At 38.3% G+C, this 25,932-nt stretch overlaps 1 protein-coding gene across 2 annotated transcripts in view; it reads left to right on the forward strand.

Annotated features, from left to right (window-relative positions):
• The window catches only part of LARGE1 (LARGE xylosyl- and glucuronyltransferase 1), a 280,363-nt gene that overhangs the window by 58,616 nt on the left and 195,815 nt on the right, over positions 1 to 25,932 (forward strand). For both annotated transcript variants that reach the window (XM_021386388.1, XM_021386379.1), the window contains one exon: positions 19,773 to 19,960. In XM_021386388.1, the coding sequence (XP_021242063.1) occupies positions 19,855 to 19,960 (106 nt within the window). In that variant the 5' untranslated portion in view covers positions 19,773 to 19,854. The remainder of the gene's footprint in view (positions 1 to 19,772; positions 19,961 to 25,932) is intronic.

Here is a 25,932-nt window from a genome sequence, read left to right on the forward strand (position 1 = left end):
TGACTGCACTTTTAGTACTCTTTAGGAGTTGACAGTGATTGCAATCTTGGCCTCTTCATCCCATTCCATCTCAGTAAGACAGTAGGCAACACTGCTGATTTCCCTGGTGCCCTTCTGCCTCGTCTGGATATTTTTTTGGCTCTAATCCTGTTCTTTATCTTCTTGTCATCTTCTCTTAATGATTTGGTTTTGCTAATTGTTTTCCAGAAATGGACCTCTTGAGAAAATGCACGCAGAAGGGCCGTTACCCTAGGGATTGTTTTATTTGGGAATGCCATCAACACATGACTTTTCCTATTCCTTCTTTGAATGTTTATTTTGGTGCATTACCATTCAAAATTCATTCAGACTGTTCTTTGTAGTCCTCTTACAGATCCCAACATGTTTAAGTGATGGATAGGACAAAAAAACATCTTTTTCCAATGTACAAGGAAGTTCCTTTTCAATTCTCTAGTCCTTGAAAACATGAGCTGTATCATAAAACCTACAGGCATATACTGTGCCCTCCCTCCTGTTAAGAAAATACCAATTTAATTGAGCAGAGCTTCTAATGAGCAGAAGTGTCCGTGTTCCCCTATGATAAGCAAAGCACTTGAAAAAATTCCTGTGTCACGCCTTGTATGTTTGTCTTTTATGGCCCCTCATTAATTGGAATCTCTGTATGAAAAATAAAACCTTTCTGCTTCTTGTAAAAGCATTACAAAATGAAGAAAAACTAGAACTAGTTTGCTTATTTTGTAGCTAAATTATCTGAGAGACAGAGGAAGAATGCATGCATGTTATATACCAAATAAACAGCATAGATAACATGTTATTTAGAAAAAAAACTTTTTTTTTTTTAGGAGGTTGGAGGTTATCTATTTTTTTTAGGAGGCATATCAGTGTCAGAAATGAGAGTTGTAATACCTGTCCTGCAATAGCGGCTAATATTCTGAGAGTTGCTCACTCAGTCATCTGCAGTGCTGTGATTTTTTGGCTTGGGCTGTTTGTTGGGGCTGTGGGTGTTCTGTTTCTTTGGTTGGTTAGAGTTAGCTGGTTGATTGTTTTCCTGAAGAAATTTGTGATGATGAACTGAAATAGATTGAATTGCTGCTTGAAAATAAATAAAACAAAGGAGGGGGGAAGGGAGTTATTTAAAATAATGTTCCTTTTCATAGAGGATTTTTGTTCCTTGTACTATGTGTGGGTGATAGTAGATTATGTTACTTTTCTGTTTACAAAATCTTGTGTATTCTGATTACCCTTTGCTTTTCTAGGGGTGAGGTTACAAGTAGTATGTGTTGAAGATCCTTTTTTCTTTTGCTAAACAAAATTATTCAAGATTATTCAAAGTGTGTGGAATAATATTAAGATTAAACAGTAAAAGACGCTTTCAATGCTTCTGTGAACTCTTTCTTCTGTGTACTGTGAGAAGGGGTGCCTCACTGGGTATGGCCTTTCCCTTCTGGGACCTATTTTTGCATTATAATTTGGGTCATAACTTTTTAGAACCTATGTATCTGAATCTAGTTGCTAATTCTAGCCAAGTTAATTTTAATTCTTAATTTGAGACACGTTGTAAGACCTTGTTTTACAAAAGTATTCAGAACTCATAACTTCTGTGAATGTCTCCAAATCTAGAACCTTGTGATTCTGTTGAGTGTTTGTAAAAGTGGATAACCGAAAAGGCAGACAATGGCAAAACAGATAGAAAAGCAACCAAACAAATAAACAAAAATATCCTCAGATTTTGGACTTCAGGTATGTGCCTCTATATTACAACCTTTGAAAAACTTGTTCGTTTTGCAGCTATGTTATTATTATTTCCTCCTGTTTCTGCAAAGCTAAAGAATGACAAAATGAATAGGCTTTTTTAAGATGTTATTTTCAGAGATTTCATAAAGGATAATGAGAAAACTATCTTCAAAAAAAGAAATAATGGTTTGTTTTATATAATTTGAATCTAGGTTTTCATCTGTTTCCTTATTTTGTGTTTTGATTTTCCTGCTGCCTTGCTAATAAGCAGTGGAGTACATCCTAGCCATTGCCTTCTGCCCATGAAGGTGAATAATGCACCTCCTGGGTGAGATCACATTTTCATGCTGACTAAATGTCAGAATTATGGGGATTTGAACTAATAACCATAGTGCCAGACTTAAATGTGAGTGGGGGAAAAGTATGAACTGAGTGCGTAAGGATGTCTCTGATTTGCAGTTGCCATTTACTGAGGAAAGCAGTGATTCTTAACGATGTGTGGGCATTACGGAGATGATCTTTTTGACCTGGTAGCACTGTATAAGGTCATTCTTATCAGCTTAATTAGTGTCTTTGCTCTTTTTTCCTGTTTGAGTAATGAAAAGGAAGTAGTAACCTTATTCTAGTGTAGTATTTGCAAAACATCTCTTCAGGCTGAAATCTCCCTTTCTCTAATTCTGCACAGAACAAAATCAGATACCACCATAGGAAGCATGATGTAAGTTGCTTAAATCTGTAGTGCTTAAGACTGTACACAACTTCTGTTTGCAACTTCTCTTTCCTGGGACCATGATCCCATGTCACAGCTCTGCTGCGTTGTCCTAAAAATGTGAGACTTTTGACCAAATAAGACAATGTATGTGTGTTTCCATGAGAACTACGTCGTAAAAGTCAACTCTGTAACTCATGAACATGACCATCTACTTCCCTGATTGTAAAGCAAAAATGAAACTATACTGCATCTAGATGGTGGAGTCCTTAGTACAGGAAAGACATGGACTTCCTGGAGCGCACCCAGTGGAGGGCCACAAAAATGATCCAAGGGATGGAACGCCTTCCTGTGATTACAGGCTGAGAGAGCTGGGGCTGTTCAGCCTGGAGAAGAGAAGGCTCCAGGGGAACTTGATAGTGGCCATTCAGTATCTGAAGGGGGACTCTAAGAAAGATGGGACAGACTCTCTAGCAGAGTCTGTCTGGATAAGAGAAGGGGGAGATGCTTTCAAACTAAAAGAGAGGAAGTTTAGATTAGATATAAGGAAGAAGTTTGTAACAACAGTGGTGAGGCACTGGCACAGGTCACCCAGAGGGGTGGTGGATGCCCCATCCCTGGAGACATTCAAGGGCAGGCCGGAGGGGCTCTGAGCACCCTGATCGAGCTGTAGGTGTCCCTGTTCATTGCAGGGGAATTGGACTAGATGGCTTTTAAGGGCTCCTTTCAACTCAGAACAATTCCATGATACTATGATAGAAGCATTACTTTGTATTGGTTCTTCATGCACATGGGCATGACTCACGTGCTTGTATTCCTGTTCATGTGTGTAGTGTGATCAGTGTGAACTTAAATCAACCTGTATGAAATTGGAAGGAAAGAACAAGATGATTACTGTAGTATTAGTTTTTAGATATTATAAGAATGTGCTTTGTCAATGAAAAGAATATGAGTAGGAGGTAAAATCTAGATACACATTGTTGTTTTGTTTAATATTGACAAGAAAAGGTCAGGTCTGGATGATCTCTAGGTGGAGACTGTAGCCCTGTCTCTCAACACAGAAAGAACGTGTTTAATTTGCTTTTTGATTAATTCCATGCAGCGGTGTTTTGCAAGCATTTTCTGACCTAGAAGAATTTTTCGTTTGGTTTGGTTTGCTTTTGGACTACAAGTATGGGATAGTGTTGGAGTTTCCTGTAGGGGCTGGACATTGACAAGTTAGTTAAAGCTGGAATTTTTTCTTCAATACCTCTGTGAAGTGTTGGGAAAATTATCATTTATTATGAAAATGATCTTTCTTTTGTTTCTCAGAGCTGTAATTCAGCACTGAACGTTGGGCAAATGTCAGGTTATAGGACTGCTGAGGAGACATCTGAAAAAAATCCCTTAGACCTTCCTATATTTTAAAATGTTTGAGAGTATAAAAACATCACGACTCTTTAAGTGTGACACTGAGAATGTACTTTAAAATTTCACTCCAAATAGTCGTCTCTTATAAAAGTTAACAAAAAAGAACCAAACAAACCAAAACCAAAGGAGAACTGAGTCTGTAGTTTCTCTCTGGCATTGAACTCAAGGAGAGGGTCTGATTGTGGCATGAAAGGTTCTCTGGTAATGGTTATTTTGCAGAAGAATAACAATTGGTTAAGGTGGTGGACCTGGTCCTTGAAATCCATTTTTCAGCACAAGTGCCAGACTTGGACTGATTATTGACAGGGCATTGAGCAGTCAGACTTGATGTTACACTCTGTTCAATGGAGATCAGAACCTTTTCTTTCTGCGAACTTTTGAGTTGCAGGATCTCAAGAAGTTGGAATTTCCTATGTTTGCACACCACTTCCTACTCGTGATGCTCCCACAGTAAGGCCCACAGGTGTAATTGTACAAGCAGCCACTACACTGTGAGGAGGAAAAGCAGAAATGTTGCCATTTTGACAGCAGATTTTTGTTAGCACAGCATTACTTTTATGTGCACTTTGTGAGTAAGCTATCACTCACTTCTGTGATTAAGTAGGAACTCTTCCTTGTACCTGGCTACTGTATGCCCTTCTGCAAGTGGCAAATGTCTTGTTACTTTTTATTGTCTACCACAGTCAGAATTCACTCTCCTTCCTGGAGGCATCAGAGATGATTCTGCTCTTGTAGTCATCTTGCTAAACAACGTGACATCTGCTGTCTGTCTGTGGCATTGCAGCATTTTAGTGCGCACTGCTGAAAAATGCAAGCACTTAGTGGAATTACGCAGCTGACTTTCAAATGGAGCACCCTCTTCGTGGCAACTCATTTGTTTTCTTCAAAGCATTTAGAACTACAACGTCAGGATGTATAATTTCACTCTGAGTTGAAATTTTTCTCTGAAGCATAGAAAGTTTCAATACATCTAATTCCTTTCATTTCCACCTTTTAGGAAATAACTGCTTAGAATTGTAGATCGGAGGGAAAAAAAGTTGTCATTAAATAAGTAATTTATCTCTACCTCCCTTGTTTAGTGTAAGTGCAAAAGCAGGAAAATGCTCCAAATAAGCTACCTTTATCAGGTACCTAATTAGCTGAGCTCCCATGCTTCAACATAAGACAGATCATGAATGGGATGATGAAAAAGGAATGCTTTTATAGCCTAATTTTTAGATGAAGAAAAAACTTGCATTTGATCACAGCCGTTGATTTTTCCTGACAGTGCCACAGCTTGTGAACTGTTCCTCATTAATACAGCTATCTGAAACCAGGTGTTTTCATTTCACATTTTGTGTGGCTTTCAGCTTTTTCCACTGCTTAATGCTGTGCAGCTTTGTCCATGTTAGCAAATACTGTGACCCAGCAGGAGTGGATTTGTGGAGTGAGGTAGTTGATGCTGAGGATGTGGTATATAATCTGTATTAATTTAAGGATTTTATACTAGGCTACTTACAGTCTTGTGCCAGCAACAGAACATCCTTAGCATCCTGTAGCATATCCTTCTGGACTGCATCTTCTGCTTTTGTTTCATTGTAAGGGAGTCTGGTTTGTGCCCTTTCTGATTGCTTTGTCGTGTAGCTCAACCTACAGTAAGCAAGAACGCTTAGGGAGTTCGTGTCAAAAGGATGAAAGTGGTACTCAGAATTAAAATGCTGATGTAAACTCATTCATTGACTTCTCAGCTGGAGCCGAAACTGCCTGTTTCCCTGCTTTCTTCCATATTGATTCACCAAAAGCAATGGAGATTGAATTTCTGGGACATATGTCATGGTAGCTCTAGGGTTTCAGTTGATAATGTTACTGCTATTAGCATACTGATTGAACTTTTTCCCCATAAACTTCTGATATTATATACCTTCAGGTCTTTTATATTACTCACGAAGTGTAATAATTTTAGACACTTATCCAAAATCTTAATCTTAAAGATGGCACTAAAAACTAAACAGGAAATACAGCATGTCATTATGAAAAAAAACATCCAAAATGCATACATGTGATTCATTAATCTTTGTTAGTGGCACTTAGACAAGATTATTGAACTGCTGTGGTAAAATATTAATGAGGACTGAGGTATTGCTTAGAATGAAATATTTTCACTTGAATTAAGCTTTTTGAATGCTACTTCTGACTTTATCATTGGTTTGCTGTGTAACAGTAAACTCAACTTTTCCTTACATTCTACAGATTTGAACTTTAAGCACCTAGTATCTCCCAAAGACATGTACATATTAAGGCATCTAATTTAGAGGTAATGATAATATGGTTTGGATGTTACAAGAGCAATAGAAGCATTAAGAAAATGTTGAGACCTTCAAATGAATGCTGAGAACTAGAAAAAAATATTTTTACTGATAAAGTATTTTAGTATCACAAGTAGTAAAATAATATTCTCCAATAGAACTGTTTGTTTCACTTTTTCAAGCCTGATAAAACTCTATCATTGCTGTACAAATGCAATTTTCCTCCTGAACTCTTTTGTGTAATTATTTGCCAGTCACTTTAAGTATTAGAAGAATGACACATAGCGTTTGATCATATTATTGAGTATAGCTTTGAAGATGACAAAAATACCTCAAGATATATTGCACATTCAACATTACCTTGTCTGAAGTATTTAGACACAAAAAAGACATCATTCAGCCTATAAAGTTCTGTTTTGCTTCATACTACTGCTTTATAGTATTAACCTGAAAAGGCTGTGAATTCTTATTTCCATGCGAGTACTTGATAAGATCTCAACAATTAAAGTATTTCAGGATCTTTAATGTGATTGGATATAAACTACTCCAGGCATCTGCTTATTAAAGTTTATAAACCGTTTGTCTCAACAGTGTATTTTGAAAGGCACCTCAGCGTAGCAGACTTAGCTGGTCTGTATCTGCCTGAATCTGACTCCAGAATTACAAAGAGCTGCTCAGTAATAGCCTGGACATGTGATTTACGTCCAGTAGTGGTTTGAGCTGTCTTTAAATTGGCATGTTCATTTTCATTAATGCCTCCAATGTTACTGCAGAACTCTACAATTTTCTTGTGAGCCATAAGAAGGTGGTATTTTATGTCAGCTTTAGTTCATGAAGTTCTAATACAGCTTTGGCTTTCATTTAGAAACAAGAAAGTCCCTGGTTTTCATAGTTTCAAATGTAGTTTGAGAGATGAAACTTTAACGCTGACGGTGTTATGGAGGAAAATGAGACAAGCAGCCCTTTCTTCCCCTCCCCAGCTGGTGAGGCCCCTTCTTTCGGTACTGGATCACCTGAGGTTGTTAGACTATTAGTTCTTGTTGTTCAAATACCACGCAGGCAGAAATAAGACTGATTGCCATCGCTGAAGGGGCATTTTATAGGAACACAGTTTTCTCTAGGGTATTTTTCTCACAGCTATATATCTTTATAGTCTTCAGCCCTACTGTCCAATTATCTAAAGCTTCAATTTCTTATTTAAATAATTTTACTTATTTACTGTCAATTTCAATATATTTCACTGTATCTTTCTTTCAAAATCCGTTTGTAGAAGTCTTTACCTATGAAGATATAATATAACTTTAAGGTCAGCTGTAGCATAAAAATATTAACAAATTTATTTAATCTATTCAAGTCTGTTCAAAAAGTAAAATACTCTTAACTACTTTAAGTTACAAAATAATATATTTCACAAGTTTTAATATGTGGAATATAAGTTCATTTTTCTACACAACGATAAAATGTATAAACTTCATGAAATGCAAAGAATTGTGTCCTTATTTAGCATTTTATCAACTTCTAACCCTTCAAGAATAAATGTATTTTCTTTAAAAGTTAGTTCTTTTTAGAGAAATGAAATTTAGAATGATTTTGCTTGGTGTCAACAAAATACAAAGTCATTAGTATGCACTTTAGAGCTAATGCATAGAATGCAAAAGAAACTGACTATGTTATAGGTTAGGTAAGAGGTAAGAATTACAGTTATGGCCGAAGAATCAGCCACTTAGGTCATCATTTACCTTGTAATTATAACATTATGTCAAAATTACAGCTAATGTAAGATCGTGTTATTCTTAAAACTGTACCAGACATTTTTAGCATATTATAGGAGAGATATAAATAGTCTTCTGGTACTGAGTGGGTCTGCCCTTTGTCTCCAGCTTCGTCATTTTGAACACTCTCAAAAATTGCTTTTGAGCTGTCTTCACCTGATTTACCAGAGCAACTTCTAATAGAATATAGTTTAAGTGTCTTTCAGTAGCATGGTGTAAAAAATACCATTGCTATACAGCGTGGCTTGGCATTTCCGTAAAACAATGCCGACACAATAATTCTTAAACTTTAAAACTTTGGGGCAAGTAAGGACAAATACTTGAAAATTTTACTTTGGAACTTTAAAAACCAAGATACAGGTTCCCTGAAAAAATAGTTTATGCAATATGAGCTCAGCAATTAGTATGAAACAAATATTGGATCAAATTCAAATTGTTTGATTCCAGCAAGTTCTCTATGTTTTCAAATGCTTTCAGTGTAGATTCATTGTTGTCTTGAAAATAAAGGATTTACCTTCTCTTCTGGCTATGCAACAGTATGTAATCACTGCAAGCATTTCCTGTATCTATAATCTATAGTTTTAATCAGCCACAGCAAAAAAAAAACACAAAACATAAAAACAAAACATGAAGACATCCAAACTCTTTTCAGCCATTTTTTAAAATCTTATCATTGATTGAAAAGTAGTTCATATAATCTTTACTGCAAACAAAACTTGTCGTATGAAAATGTATCCTCACAGCTGTGGATGAATGTTGAAAAAACAGTGTTAGGGAATTTGTTGTCAAAATCAGCCAATCTGTGTGAATCGCTATAGCACAGAAAATGTACCACACTATTATTAAATAGTGGCTCTTTCTGTTGCCCTTCAGATAACTGCATTGTTATGTCCTATATTTTTGCATCTCCTAGCAACAAGAACAAAGTTTTTAAAAGTTTTATTTTTAGAAGTATGCTGGAATTGTTTTCACAGTCATTATATTTCTATGCTGTCTTGCTGACAGTTTCTCATGAGCAATTGAGAAAACTCTTCTGCATGAAGAATGTTGAAATATTAACCATGGGGTCAATACAATCATAGAATAATAGAATGACTTGGGTTGGAAGGGACCTCAAGGATCATCAGGTTCCAGCCCACCTGCCACAGGCAGGGTTGCCGGCCGCTAGATCAAGTACTAGATCAGTTTGCCCAGGACGTCATCCAACCTGGCCTTGAAAACCTCCAGGCATCGGACATCCACAGCCTCTCTGGGCAACCTGTGCCAGCGCCTCACTGCTCTCTCAGTAAAAAAACTTCCACCTTGACATCTAATCTAAATCTCCCCTCCTTTAGTTTAAAACCACTCCCCCTTGTCCTATCACTATCTACCTGTGTAAAAAGTTGATTTCCCTCCTGTTTATAAGCTCCCTTTAAATATTGAAAGGCTGCAATAAGGTCTCCCGGCAGCCTTCTCTTCTCCAAGCTGAACAAGCCCAGTTCCTGCAGTCTGTCTTCACAGGAGAGGTGATCCAGCCCTTTGATTATTTTCATTGCGCTCCTCTGGACCCTCTCCAAAAGCTTCACGTCTTTCCTGTTTTGGGAGCCCCAGACTTCAACACAGTACTCCAGCTGGGGCCTCATGAGGGCAGAATAGAGGGGGACAGTCACCTCCCACTCTAACCACCCCTCTTGTGATGGAACCAGGATATCATTGGCCTTCCGGGCTGCAAGTGCACAGTGCCGGCTCATTTAAAGTTCTTCATCAAACAGGACCCCTAAGTCCTTCTCAGCAGGGCTACTCTCAAGGAGTTCTTCTCCCACTTTGTATACATATCTGGAATTACCTTGATCGAAGGGCAAAACCTTGCACTTTGCTATGTTGAACCTCATTAGGTTCATGATATCATGATCCCAGTCTGTACTGGTATTGTATCTGCTGTGAACCTGCAGCTTACGTGGTCGCTAGATTCTAAATATTATGCCTCATATGGGTGTGCTAAAATACGGTGGTTTACAAAATTGGTACTTAGTAATAAAATTTATACTGCCCAAAGCATTGCCTTCGGAGAGCGCATCCTGATCTGCAAGGCAAGAGGCAGAGAATGGCCATCATTCATAGCACTTTGCCCCTTCAGAGCAGATTGGCTGCATCCATGTTGCAATGTATACTTTGCTTAGATCTCCTTTGAGTCCCAAGACCTTATTAGTTTTCTTTCTTTATATGATTCAGAAAAACTGGTATGGTTCAGCCAAGTGTATGTTGTGTTTCCTGAAGTATTGCATGATGGCAATGCCTGAAGGCAACAAACCTGCTGAGATAGTGCTGGGAGATTCTAAAAGAGCTCAAGAAGCCAGAAGCAATCTCATCCATGCTGTCTGCAGGAACGGTCCCTGTAGTGAATAGGCTTCAAAACTTCGCCTAATTCTGCATCAGAAAGGCCTAGCTGGCTCATTCTAAAAGAAAGTACGGGAGTTCCTGGATGTGTGGACAGCTATAACGGATCACAGATCTGGAACACGTGAAGGAACAAAGTTATTAAACAGTACTGCTGCGCAGGTCGTTATTCTAACTGCAGCTCCTCTGATTGAACTAGCTTTTCATAAAAATGTATTTCAAATGTATTCTTTTTGTTTTGATAATACTTGAAGTTAATTTATATAGGTGTGCTTGTATGCATACGGTTATGTTTATGTATAGATACATTTAAGATGTTGTTCCCTTTAATATCTGTATCAGTGATCTGGATGAGGGGATGAAGTGCACCCTCAGTAAGTTTGAAGACAACAGCAAGGTAGATGGGAGTGTTGATCTGCCTGAGTAAGGAGTCTGCGGAGGAATTTTGTTAGACTGGACTGATTGGCTGCGTTCAGTTTTGGGACCTCACTACAATAAATACATTGAGGTGCTGGAGCATGCCCAAAGAGCAGCAATGAAGCTGTGAAGGGTTTGGAGAACAAGTCTTAGGAAGAACAGCTGAAGGAACAGGGGTTATTTAGCCTAGAGAAAAGGAGGCTCAGGGAAGACCTTATCATTCTCTACAACCACCTCAAAGGAGGTTGTAGAGATGTGGGATCAATCTCTTCTCCCAAGTGACAAGACAAGAGGAAATGGCCTCAGATTGCACTGAGGGAGGTTTACATTGGATATTTGGAAATATTTATTGACAGAGAGGGTCTTTTTGGTTTGGAACAGGCTGCCCAGGGAAGTAGTTGAGTCACCATCCCTGGAGGTATTTAAGAGACACGTAGATGAGGTGCTTAGGGGCATGCTTTAGTGGTAGACTTAGCAGTGCTAGTTTAATGATTGGACTCTATGAAAATCTTAGTGGTCTTTTCCAACTCAAAGGATTCTGTGACTCTATGAAGGATCTTTTGGTTTTAAACAATTATTGAGATCTAATATATAAAATTGTTGTATAGGAAACTTAGATGTGTTTCAGAATTCCTTTTAAAGATCTGAATATTCATAATATGACTTTCAGTCACTCCTGTACTGTCTCACTGGTGAAGCAGTTCTGTTTGGTCAGCAACAGTTTCGGTCTAAAGAGCAAAGGACTCCTTCAGCTTAATTGTTTTCTGAGACTCTTATCAAACATTTGTCCTACTCTCAGAAGACCTACTGTAAAAGTTACTAGAGGTTAGCTTTACTTCTGCTCTGGATTTATGTTAATGATGCATAAAGAATCAAATTGTCTTAAAAGGCACTGGAATGCCAAAGCAGAGTTAGGAAAGATGTGTTCTTCCTCTCTTTCCCTCCTCTCATCTCAAACACCAGTCAGCATTTGAGCACGTTCTTACATGCAGACATGTCCATAACTGCACAGCCCTCCACATCCTTTGGGGAGAGGAGACTCTCAGCATCATCATTATCCTCTTTTCCTTTTGTTGGACAAGATCTGACAACCTCACCGCTACCCTGAAAATGATGAACTATAATCAAATTTAAAGTGGAAGTGTTATGTGCATTTGAATAAGGTCAGTCTTTTCAGTATACTCATTTTCTTCACAGAGGACATTGTAAATATTTTATATTTATTATTTCTGCACCTTCATCCAGTTGCTGAATTAAAGGTGATGATAATGATGAGAGTAGAAAGAGATTACAAAGACTAAAGTTGTCACACAGAGAAACAAGGAAGCATTCAATAAAAATCTCTACAATTTGAGAAAATGAGGAGGAAGGACTTAGAAACCCTATGCCCACTGCTCTTTTTCTGTAGATAGACCACACCTTAGGTGACAGTTTCTAAATGAAGAGAAAAGGGCTATTCAAATTACACGTTGGTTTGAAGATATTCAACTTGCTTTGTACAGAGGACTGGACTAGATGACCTCCAGAGTTCCTTCCTACTTGGAATTATTCTACCGTTCAATTGAAAAGCTAACTCCACATATGAAAAATTTGGATTCTATAGTAAAAGCTTTTGTCATTGTCTTCTCTTGAGGCTAATTTCTACAGCTTTGCTGAGCTTTGGTAATACCTTTTGTACTCCATGTGTAATTGTGTTAAACTTACATGCCGTTCTTGTCTAATTACCTACATTAATCTCTATAGCCGTTTTCCAGGGTTCATGAATACTCCTATGTGAAATAACCTAAACCCACAGCTGCCTTCCCTACTTGAAAGCACCTGACACCACATTATTCTACAAGAACTTTGCTTCTATGTCAGGTAAAGAGAAGGAATTTGGGGGAAGCACCTTTCCTTTCTATTTATATAGCAATCACTCAGCCTTATGAAAGCCTACGAAAACAGATAGTCCTTGCAGCATGTCTAAATACTGTAGCACTTAAGAAAAAATAAATACTGAGCCTTGATACACAAGGATTCCAGCAGGAAAGTTTCCAGAAAGTTTAAAAAAAAAAAAAAAAAGCTCCCAACTTACTGTGCTGCCTAATGCATTTCAGTACATGCAAGGAACTATTGAGAGATTGAATAATGGACTCAGTAAATTAGCACTAGAATTTTTGTGTAGGCTTAGTCCTCTACTTTCAGTCACAGCCATATGTATAAATTAGTGGTTTTTTCCTATTTGTCAATGCCTTGATTTTTCCAATATGAATTTTCCAGTAATTCATGAAATTTTTCTTGCATTAGTTGTTCTGTTTTTGTATAAATTCAATACAAATATTTGTGATTTTAGTAATGTTTAAGTTGTGTGTGGAAATGTGTGGTGCTTGTATAAAAAAATCAGCTTTGTCCATTAATTGTGAGAGATTCAGTCCATAGTTGTGAATTGATGCAGGTTGAATTGACCTTGGTGATGCTATATTTAATTATACTAGCTAAGAGTTTAACCTGGGCTCCTCTGCATGTTTCCATGTGTAATTGTCTATGTTCATTATTATTCATGTACAGTGCTGTAGGATCACAGCTGGAAGTTCTGAGGATTTAAATCGAGTGACCTGTGGCTGCTTACAAAACTGCAGAATCATAGCATTGCATTTGAGAGGGACCTCTGGAGATTGTCTAGTCTGACTCCCTGCTTTAAACAGAGTCAGCTAAAGCAGATTGTTCAGGACCACCTCTAGCTGGGTTTTGAGCATCTCCAAGGATGGAGGCTCCACGGCCTCTGTGATTGTGTCCTTAGCCTGTACTGAGGATGTACTGAGATGGGCTCACAGAACTCCAGATACGTGGGAATAGAGCCCAGGGAGAACTCCTTGCATTCCTGATATTCTTAAATACAGAGTAATTCTTCCCCCTTGCCTTCTAGACTGCCCCTTCCTAAAAAGCCTCTATCTATCCATAACCTCGTTGCTGCAGGAAGGTACCAACATATCACTCAGCGTACTTTGCTTGCCAGCCCAATCCACCACTTTCTAATTTGTTGGTGGCCTTTAATCTCCTTTACTGTTTTTTTTTTTTTACAAAGTAAATTTCTCATGACCAGTTTGACCAGCCTGTTGGAAACGGCAGTATTTTATAAGAAGCAATTCAGAAGTGCAACACCAACTTCTATTTCCATCCAACAAGAAAGTAGCTGTTTTGAGTGTGCTACTAATCCTCAGGTAAAACTGACCTTTAATTTGAGACCTGCACATCAAATTATAAGGTTTTTGATATATTTTCTTTTTAAGATACGACATTTCTTCATAGAGAGACATGGATTCCTTTGTTAGGGAGGAACACTTCACGTAATAATCATTTCTCCTGGGCAAAACTTGCTTATGAATCTTTAATCAATTTCCACATTAGAATAGCTCTCTACCCTGAAGATTGTAATAAAGCTAAACACTACTTATGAGTAAGCATCTAAGTACTTTAGATGGAAAGCAAAGTAGCAGCATCAAAATTTGTGAGAGAAGTGTTACATATATTGTATATAGTGCCCTGCTTCTGTTTTAGAGACCACTTTGCCTTCTGAATGAAGACACAATATGGAGGAAGGGGAAATAGTGGACAAACGCATGACTCCTGAAGGTGAAAGAAGCAGGGAGATCAGTGATGCAGCAACATACTGATGCTTCTTCCAGCTAAGATTGATATTCTGTAATAATTTATTTTCTTCTTTTGAACCAGAAATTCAGATATGTAATAAAGTTGAGGTCTGAGTGTAAACCATGATTCTGGAGCAGAATTGCTTTACTACTGAATCATTCTGTACCACAGCTACTACTTCTGGCTGGTCATGATCTCCAGGATGTTCATAATTCAGTGACACTGAGATTTCAGTTCCAAAGATATTTTTACTATGGATGGGCAGTATCTTGTTAGCCTTCTGCTTTGTGCAAACTAAGTCAGGCTGTTTTGCTCTCTTTGACTGTGCGGAGTCCTGAGTTAAACTAGGGAGTCAGGAAATACTAGTACTACGCACTGATGTGTAGGTGAGGAGCCGGAGTAAAGCTGAGTTTGGAGAATTCATTGTGAAAACAGGTCTGAAAACAAGTATCATTCTTGGGTTGCAAATGAAATGATACAACAGCCAAGGTTCGTCTTTCTATCATGATTGTGTTTGGTTGCTTAAATGGTAGATTTTCTTTCTGCTCATTTTAACACTGACATAGTGGAGGCTTAGAAAAAGTTTCCCACCTTGCTATATTAAATTATGTTCTTCCTTGATATTAAGTATTAAAGGTTCAGACTTTCCTTCTTTTGAGCTTGAAAGGAAAAAAAGTGGAAGCATCTTATTTACTTATTTCTCTCTGTCTGCAACCATACTCCTGTCCAGATAGATCCCCATTCCTGCAGTAGTGTTGCTTACAGCCCTGCTACCTGAAAACTTCTAGAAAGCTCTCATTATCAGACCACTAACAGAATTTTCCTTGAGCCACGGCACATATTGAGTGAAGATATAAAAGAAGGTGTCAATCCTATGGGCCCTGAGAGCAGTTAGCACAGTTGCAAGGCAGAACTCGCTTGTGCTGTCAGTTTTCTCTGTTATAGATAAGACCATTTTCTTTTAACTCATTAAGAAACAGTAAATTTGGTAGCATTTGGAAACTGCTGTAATTGTTCCTTTAAGGTGGTTTCTAAGGAGGACGCTGAGTCTGAATTTATTCCGAATCCTTCCCTCAAGCCATGGTACCATAGAATAATAGCATCACAGAATGGGTTGGATTGGTAGGGACCTTGAAGCCCGCCCAGTCCCAACCCCCTGCTGCAGGCAGGGCTGCAACCCACCAGGTCAGGCTGCCCAGAGACGCTTCCAGCCTGGCCTTGAGCGACTCCAAGGATGGCCTGAGATGTCTGATACAGTGGGGAAGATCTCCACTGTCAAGCAAATTCAGACAGTATGGAAGCGAAGGGAGCCTTAGGTTTGTTTCTGTGGAGTGTTCTTCCATGTGGGAGAGGGAACGGTTCAGTGAGGGAGAAGATGATGTTTTCCTTCAAAATGCTATTTCTGCTTTAATAACTTTAGAAGTGGAGCACATTAGCAATGGAATGTTTATCTAAATAAAGATTTACAATTTAATTATCTTTTATTTCACTATACTGTCTTTATGGTATCAAACTCCTCTCTGATATGGTAAAATTCTGTCAAATGGCCATGAGATTCCAGAACTGGAAGACTGCAAAGCTGCAATCCTCTTACAAAATAGAAAGCTGAGTATCATGGAGTAAAGTCCTTATAAACCCCACTTTAACAGTATTTTAAAGGAATTTTAGAAAAATACTGGCAAAGATACAGCTTTTGTCTTTAGGTTATTTATATTTTGAGTTTGGTGAAAAACCATGGAAAATCTTTCTTAAAGGATGGATGCTACATTGACACAGAGCCGAAGGGGAAGCTTTACAGCAGAAATTGTTCATTGACTCTGTGACTGCAAGTGTGAAAAAGCAGAAAGAATTAGATAACATTAATTGAAGAAACACAGCAAAGCCAAGGCACAGGATTGCTGTATAAACAGCTTTAACTGTATGTATTCATCTCAGTTGCACTGAAAACAAACAGAAGATTACTGGGATAAGATTAACTGTAACAAATGCAAGAAACTGTATGAAGCGGTTGGAAAAGCTTTTTATAGTATAGCAGTTAAATCTAGTTAATTGTGTTTGATTTTTGTTTTCATAATTACTTCCATTGTTCCACCGAACTCCTGCTGAATGTCCGACATAGTCGAGCTGTCATGCCATAATTGAAAAAAAAAAAAAAAAAAAAGAATAGAAACTGAATACCAATGTGATTAGTGTTGTGTTACATGCTTTAATATATGTGCTGCTCATACTGGTTGAGAGCTGCCTCACATTCAGCTGAGGAGATAATCCTTGATTTAAAACAAAGCAACCACTCTGACAAGGTAATGCGGTTAATGGAAGCGTTTAACCATATGTAAAGATAATGAAAGGCTTTCAGCTCACTGTTGCTGTGTGGTAAGGAGGTCATGAGTAAGCTTTTGCAATGAGAAACCCAATTTATTCTAATTCCCACTGTGACCTCTCACACAGGCATTGTCCAGGCTCGTAGCCTTTTATAGCACGATTAGTAATAATCAAGCTGGCCTGAAGTTCCTGTGTTACTGACTTTTGATCTGTACATGTGCAGTAGGTTTTATGAATCTTGAGTTTCAGAGGTGTAGAGCATCTGACTAACAGCAAGACATACATGATGGCATGCATGCAGCTGACTGTTGTGGGTATTACTTACTTCATGAGCTTTCTAAAAAATAATTACATCATACCCTTGGAGTATATTCAGTGCATTCGAAATTGAAGATGAATATCCTGAAATGCATACGCCTTCTGTGTATCTGTGGCAGAGGCAGAAAATCTGTCTTTGCCTGGAAGAGTGAAGACCATGTTTCAAACTGTTTATCTTGAGCTACTAACATTAGGCAATAAATTAAGAAAATCATAGAATCATTGAAGTTGGAAAAGGCCTCTAAGATTACCTAGTCCAACCACCTGCCCATCCTCACTATGCCCACTATGTCCCTCAGTCCTGCATCCACACAGTTCTGGAACACCTCCAGGGATGGTGACTGCACCACCTCTCTGGAGGATCCATTGGCTGTTCCGTAGTTGGACTGTCTCAGCTACAATAAAGTGCTTTTAAGACCCCCTAGACAGGTTGGAGTCTGAAGGAACAGTGGATGATGTAGGAGAGGTCTGAAAGGCAAGAGCGAGCTCACGTGACAGAAAGGAGCACAGTGCTGCCCTCTTCCATGCTCAGCCAGTGTTGTCACTTCCCTTTCATGACAAATATCAAGCTGACACCTGTTGAATTGAAATAAAAACTTAGTTAAGAACTGTATTATTTTCTTTAGGGTGTTTTACATTCATGGGACAGAAAATCTAGATTTCATCTTTCACATTGACCTATTCAGAAAGTTCACTTTCTTGGGAATTTAAAAGAGTATGTAAGAAAAATTGATTCTTTTCTTATACGCAGCCTTAGGATGAATTAATGCACTACCACTACTATAACCCTAGACTTTGTAGTCTGAGTGTCATTATCTTCAAAATTTGTACTGGTTTATTTGTAACAGCATCATTTCAGAAACATTTAGTGTTAATTCTATGGGTTTTACAGGTGTCATTGGTAGGAGCAGCGTGTGCCTAAAGCATGCTGCATTGCAAAATATTGCTATTGGAGAATAACCCTGCTTGTTAGTTAATTACTTCAAAGATTATTTTCATATGTGCTGATTAATGCTAGCGGTGCACTCCATGATGTTATAGGGGTTGGAAAAAATGTAATTTCTACTGCAAGTAAATGATTCTGTGTAGTAGTTCACTACAAGTGTAGAACACAAAACCCAGAAGAATTATCTGTGTTTTCAAGAAGGCATGTAAAGGAATCTCTTCACAGTAGTTATACTAGCTATGTAAGGAAAAGAAATGAAATGTAATCGCTATCCAAATGAAGTGAATAAAGTTAAGAGTCCTCCACAATTTATCTACCGAATGTGTGTCTCTGTCTAGCGCAGTGACTCTAATACCACAGCTGTTCATATTAAGTCTGTCCACATATTTTCTGCAGAATCTCTGTGGCGAGGCATTCACTGAGGTGAAAAGCTGACACAATGGAATGCTTTTTGTGCTGGCTCTGGACAAATTATATTCCATTTTATCAGTTCCAAGGTCAGGAGTGCTACCACTTCTTCTAAACTGTAGTGTAGCAAAGTGGGCTCTGTTGAACATTCAAGGAAGAGCTGTAAGTTTCCCTGATTACTGCAGTCTGGTATCCCCAGCAGCCACGTTCTTTGTCTCAACTTTCTTCTCTTGTCTATAATTCTCTTTTTTGCTGTAATTGGATTTCAGAATTGACTTTCAGGGCAGTACACCCAGAGTTGTTGAGCCCAGACATAATTTAGAGGCACACAGTAGTTATTGTTAAAATATTGTTAAACTTTGTAGAAGTGCTTTAATTGCTGATTTCAGTTCTAGTGCTAGTTTAAGGATGAACCAAAGGGTGCTCTTATGAAACACCTTGTACTGCTTCTGTCTGTGCTTCTTTCTGTATCATGCTTGCACACTGATTTTTAAAATTAGAAAACTTAAGCCCTTTCACACAAAGCCTGAACTAAACCTTTTTGACTTAACGTCTCCCTTTCCTTTTCCAACACCTCAACACCTCAAGTTGAACACCAGCCTTTCTGTATGTGACGCCCTTTAAAAAAAAAGGCAAAATATGCAAAACATGTGCTCTGCATGCCTGCACTGATGTGGGAATATTCATTTTCCTGAGAGTAAATATCACCAGGCTATTCTGCCATCTAAGCATGTGAAATGCATAACAATTGTTTTAAATAAATTAAGATCCTATTTTTGCCCATAAAAACGATGATGCTCTTCAGAATCTCCTCTTATTATAGCATACAGTATGAAGCTTCTGATACCACCTGCTTGTGACTAAGGAATCTTCCTTGTCTATTTTTCTTTCCCTTCTCTTTCATACAGTTCATCAGCATTGAACTCTTTCAATGCTATTAGCAAACCGGGTCGTTTTAATAACACCCCTCAGTCCCCCAGACTTTACCTTTCATTCTTCAATCACTGTCTTGAGTTTGTGACCACCTGCAGCCAGCTCATTGATTCACTGGTGTGACTTTTGCTTTTTGGGAGCAGGTGAAGGAATGTGGGTGGCTTTCTCGTATCTGTCCAGGGGCACCACCACACAAAGGCATCAAAGAACCAAGAATGTCTTCAGAGTAAATGAGAAGCAAATACACCACAAATAGAGGTGACGTCTCTTTGTGAGATTAGCTCAGTGTGTGTTTAGATGTTATGATGTGCTCTGTTGATAGTCCTGTAAGGGACTTCTAAAGCTCACTTTATTATTAAGTAGCTATGGGTAACATTGAAATGAATACTGCTTTGCAATTGCAATAACACAGTTTTTGGCTTTGATATTCTAACTCTTTAGGAATACTGGCATAGTCCACATTTCTGTAGAGAGATAAGCTGTTGAAACATTTTTTTACCTTTCCTTTTCAGGGAGTAATATGTGGGAGGCTGTGGAATATTTGCTTCCAACATAGGAACAGCACTGGGTTGGGAATCTGAAACTCCTGAGAGAATGCTGGGAATCTGCAGAGGGAGAAGGAAATTCCTGGCTGCTTCTCTGACCGTCCTCTTCGTGCCAGCCATAACGTGGATTTATCTGTTTGCTGGGAGTTTTGAAGGTAGGAGGGGAGTAATGTCTGGGGGGAAGCGTGTGTTGAATGATTTGTGTTGGAGCAGACAGACGTAAATCAATCATCACTGGTTTTATTTAAATAAAGCCGATTTGATTTGCATAGGAAATGGCTCCCAACGTGCAGATTTCAACAGTGTTCTCACTGCTGAGGAGCAGGTAATTGCTGTTCTCCACTCTTACCATGGTGATGCTGCATTGCCCTCTGTCTCTGTAACCATGACCCATGCAATGATCCCTGATTCTTGTCCAGTTTGGGGAATAAGTGCATGAACGCGGAGGTCAAAATGGAAATAGGTGTAGCCCCGCCATGCAGATTCTGGGGAGTGTGGCATGCAGGCTCTTCTTCATTGATGATGAAAACGCATTTCTAATGGTGGTTATTGTGTTGAAAAATAGTGTTTTTAGCTGAGAATTTGCTCTCTCAAACAGTGTTGTGTTCTTTGTATCAATTGTAGTTTCAATAGAAACAAATAGGATGCATTACTTTCAGAGCAACCTATGTATAATTGTCTCACATTTCCTAAACACAGCATAAATATACACAGCCTGAAGAATACCTGGCTGAGCAGCTAGCAGAGTGCCTGGGAAGTGTTCAGTCTAGGGCTTGCTGTGCAACTAGTCTGCCTTCACTTTACAGAGCAGCTAGTATGTCACTGTGAATATGCCCGAGATGATCCCTTTTCATTTGGGATGTTCTTCTACTAGAGAAGACAGGAAAATAGTTGTATTACTTCTGAGTCTTCTTCCTACACAGGAGTTATGTGCGGGTACTAGATTCTGCCTATTTGGTCCTAGTGCTATGCTCTGCTTTAAAAGTTGATTCTATGAAATGTTTTATGGGCTTCCAGTTTGGTTATATAAATACCTATGTGGCCAAAACCTGCAAGCACATGAGGCTATTTTCTTGCCGTTCACCTTGTGTGTGAAGACGATTAGTTCTGGCCACTGCCTCTGTGCTTATTGTGCCAGAAGGATGAACACAAAAAATCAATGAATACCTAAGGTGTATTTATTTATAAATCAGTTTGAATCCAGGTTCCTCTGGGTGGCCATTGGGTATTATACCTGGGACAGCTCTCTCTCTTCCTCTGCATTCCTCAAGCAGAGATCTTCAAATCTGTATATGTACCTTGACTTGCAGCCATATAACTGGTACTTTTTAATCAGACTTGAAATAAGCAGTACTTCGCCTTTTCAGCTGTATATCTGATGAATTTTTTTCTGTCCTTAAAGGAGTTCAGTGCAGTTAGGTGAGGTTAGAAAATGTTGTGTCCCTTATTACTTGTTACTAAGCAGCTTTTTCTTGTTTTCATTTTATTTTTTAAATACAGAGCATTTCATTTTTGGCAGTAGCTGTGTTATTTTGGCAAGCTTAAAAAACATTTCTTAGTTATCTTAACATGAGGAAAGGTGTTTCATCCTTTTAAAAATTGTTCAAACACAAAAATTGTTCAGCTTACAGTCTGATAAATTTTAAAATTCATTGTTTTAAATGTCAAGCAAGCTTCTTTTATGTAATCCTGGCTGAGCAATTTGTGCTTGGTTTCAAAACAAAATTGGATTCCAAGTTAAATTACAAGTAAGGGCATCTAAAGATTTTCAGAGTATATTGCATACATCTCTGAGTTAGTTGTATGTCAGGTACAAATATTTGCTTATGCAAATTTATTTGGTTACTTAAAATTCTGCCTTAATGGGCAGTAACTCTGTGAGCTCATTCTAGAATGAAACACTTATGGGATTCACATAAAACTGAAAATATACAGGGTGCTGGCTGCATGCTTGAACAGTAATGATCTAGCAGTCAGAACAGTACTGATTTTGTTTGATTTTTAAAAGCTGAGCAAATGCAGCCCTCACCTTTTTGTTTTTAGAAGAATATTATGCTGCCTTGTTGTAATGACTATTTTAATTGTGTCCACAATTGTAAATGGAGTACAGCTTTAAATTCCTGTGCGTAGAATCCTTTGTTTTTACAGAGGGTTCAATACAGATCTTGAAATTTGCTGCTACATGCTATTTGAGGTGACTTAAAGCTCTCAGTGTGAATTAATCTTAAATGAAACCAGGGAGCAAAGCCCATTACCGATTAAGAAGCTTGCACTGGAAAAGGACTGCAAGCAATGTAAGGTTATTAACTCTTTCTGTTATCTCTCTGTGTCTTTTTTTTTTTTTATTTTAATATTTGGCTGAGGGGTGATTGAATCTTTGTTTATTGGTTGAACACTGGGGTAAGTTAAAATATTTATTTAACCAAATAATAGCTAGCATTTTCCTAAGCTTGTATGTATCATCGCTGTAGATTTAAAGCCATTCTTCAATTTACCTGACTTTTTGTTTTTTTTTTTTCTGTTTGCATAATTAGTTTGTTTTAAGGTCTTTATGTGTTAATGAATACTTGCGTAAAAAATGCCCCAGCAGCATGGTACTTTGATTTGAAACCAGCAGGAGCGGAGAGTCCTCTCCAGCTTCTGGCACTAGGTGTCTCTGATTAAATACAGGTGCTGATAGGAGTTTTCAGTTCCTCTGGTTTCAGATTCAAGTACATGGTTTTTGTTACGCTTTTCTCCACCAGATTAAAGGAACAGCCTTACTAAATTCTTCAGGTTGGCAGGGACCCCAGGAGCTCTCTGGTTAAACTCCTTCGTTAAACAGGGTCAGGCCAGATGACTTTATCCAGTCATATCTTGAAAACCTCCAACGATGGAGACATAACGTGGTTGCTCTTTGCAACCTGTGCTACTGCTGGACTGCCATCAAGTGGAAGAGTTCCTTGCGGTATCTATTTTGAACCTCCTTTGTTTCCATTTATGGTTGATGTCACTCATCCTGCGCAGTGTATCTCTGTGTAGAGCCCTGTTCCACCTTCTTGCATCTGCTATATAGGTACTGGGGCCCTGCTGTAAGTGCCCTGGACCCTGGACCACATCATCTCCAGGCTGAACAAGCCAGGCTCTCTTGGGGCAAGCAATTCAGCAACCGAACAGCTTTGTAGGCCTATTTCATTAATGTCTTTCTTAGATGGAGGACCCCAAACATGACACAATACACCAGATGTGATCCAATGAGTATCAAGTCAAGGGAAATGGTCACTTCCCTCAGTCTCGTTGCTATGTTCCTGTTGACTGTTCCCAGCTTGCTCTGCTGTCCAGGTATACTAATGGGTCATAGTGACCAGCAGGACCCCAACTCCTCCCAGAAGGACTAGTCCTCAACTTGGATAGAGGAATTCTGTGGGAGATATTCAAAAGAAATTGCACCTACTGGTCTCTCATATTCACAGCTATAATAACTACATCACAGAAAGCAGTTGGGTCAGTCATGTGTGATTTACCCTTGGTAAATCCATACTAATTTCACTGTCAAGGCTCAGTGTGTTTCCTTTGACAAGTACTTACAGCAGTTCAATCACCTCTCCACTAGCTAAACTAGTTGAGCTAGCTGAGTTGTCATGGCAAAGAATTTTGTACTCTTCTTCTTACATTCTTTTGCAGTTGTTTGTTTATTTGTTTCAGAGCATTGGAAGCAAATGTCTCTTCAGTACTTATAACTGTAATGCTGCATCCTAAAGTTATTTTTTCTTCCTGCAATTAAAAATTACATTACTACTTTGTATGCCTATATCTAAGTACTTCAGTTATTAGTTTGCCATGGCATGGCGGTGTGACCACATTTAAAAATCTTTTATTAGTAGATCTGTATCATAAAATATACCCCAATGTTATCAGTTCCCTTGGTGTACTTTTTAAATAGCCTGCAATTCTATAGAATGACATTTTGTTTTCATTTTGTTTTTTGTTACTCTTTGTCAGAAACTATGATGTCTGCTCTGAAAGTAATGCTTCTTATTTTATTATGTTCGCTCACAACATCAGAGGCGGATGTTTGTGGTATGGCAGTAGAAGTTGAACCTTCCCACCAATATCTCATTATGTTCTGTTGCTATATGGCAGCAGAATGGTGGTCTGACAAAATGGTGTCTGATGTGGAGGTGTGTATGAAGTGAAAGTATGTCATTAAATTCCTCCACAAGGAAAAAATGGAACCCACTGATATTCACTGATGCTTGCTGTGAACATTTATGGAAGACCATACAGTGGATGTGAGCACACTGAGGTAGTGCGTTTCAGCCATGGTGACAGCAACTTGAAAGACGATCCAAGTTCTGTACAGCCATGCAGATTTTTAAGAGTGGAGCATGCAGGCTTTGTTTATCACTGGTGAAAATGCATAGCTAATGGTGGTGACTATGTTGAAAAATAGTGTTTTGTAGCTGAAAATTTGCTCTATCAAATAGTATTATCGTGCTCTTTATGTCTGCTGTAGTTTCCAAGGAAATAAAAAGGAGGCATTACTTTTGGAGCAACCTGTGTACATAGCAGCCTGCTACGTCACAGCTGTCACTCAGACACTGCCAGTAGGACTCTGCCTTGGAATATTTATTGGAGCTGGCATTATCCAAACAGTGACAGCAATAGCTACTAAAAGCCTCATTAATCACGTATAAATGTCTATTAAGGTTATGAACTAGAATATTAAAGAGGATTTTGAATATTATATAGCCTTAGAATGTACCTGGTTACTGTTGTTGTTTTTAATGATGCACAAGGGCAGCATAATTTCAGTTATCAGTTACTTTGAATGAAAAAGCTAATTGTTCCAGTATTCTTAAATTATATTCAAAAGGCAAGGCAATAGAGTGGGAAGGGTAGAGTGCATTTAAAGCAGAGAAGAGGAAAGTGAAATAATATGTAATGAATTTTCATTAGAAGAAAACAGTAATTTCACTAAGCAACTGTATCTTCAGAAATGGCATCGTTTTCCCATATGTATAGCAGTTCACTATCCCCTTTATTGTGGAGGTCATGTAAAATGGATACCTGGAACTGTTATTTGACATCACTGATTCCTCAGAAAAGTGTCTGCTGTGGCTTTGCACCCTCAGCACGTTCACAGTCATCTCTGTCTGACAGGATGAAAATACACTGAAGTTACAAATTTCTGTGTGGTGGATCCACTTGAGGTTGGAAGCCCCAAAGTGTCTGTTCAGGGCTTCTGTTTAGAAAATGTATCATGGGAAAGGAAGAATCAATAATGTAACTTTTAGATGAAAACTGGAGAAGAAGTGGTTTGAGATCACGTAGGGTGTCTGTGAGGGAGGTGAAGTTGAGTCTGTTTTTTGTTAGCTGCCAGACTAGCATTTTAAAAGCAGAGGTCTTCCTTCTTTCCTGCTGTCCTGTTTTGTCCACTTTTCACTCCAGTGTTGGCCAACTGTCATTCTCTGACACAGCGTGTACTTCAGTCCAAGTAATCTGTAGGGATGATTGAAACCAGAGTTGGGCAAACACCTCATAAAATACAATAAAGTGAAATGAAGGAAGGCTGCAAATATTCATCTTAGTATTTAAATGGGTTGACTTTGACGCTGTTCATACTCTTTTTGTGTATGCTTTCCATAAATATTCTAGTGAATATGTTAATTGGGAAGACTGTCTAACAGGAACAATGAATATCCAGTTTTAATATTCATGGGAGGCAGATTTTGAAGTCATATTTGTGAATACTTGAATCAGACAACTGATTTTGGGAGTTCAGCTTTCTACAGTTAAGCGCCAAAAGTTTATCACATGATCTGTGTGCGTGATGAAAACTGCTTGAATTTTTAATGCTTGCAATAAATTCCTCATAGCAAGAGGCAAATAAGTAATTAATTGCTAAAATGTTTATCAGATACTTGCAACCGATGAACAAATATTAGAAAATAATCCTTTCACAGACAATGTAATCAGAAAGAGGCAAAATCTCAAACTGTATTTTTCATTACAATTTGCACAGTTTGCTTGAATTTTATCCGTTGTGTGTCTCAACAGGATTAAACAAGAAAACTAAATCCAGTGTCCTTTTAAAGTAGAAGTTTCAACCTCTGTATTGATCCTGTCTTTTTAATGAAGTTCTGAG

Source organism: Numida meleagris, chromosome 1, assembly GCF_002078875.1.
Source record: "Numida meleagris isolate 19003 breed g44 Domestic line chromosome 1, NumMel1.0, whole genome shotgun sequence".
In the NCBI taxonomy this organism is placed as follows: Eukaryota; Metazoa; Chordata; class Aves; order Galliformes; family Numididae; genus Numida; species Numida meleagris.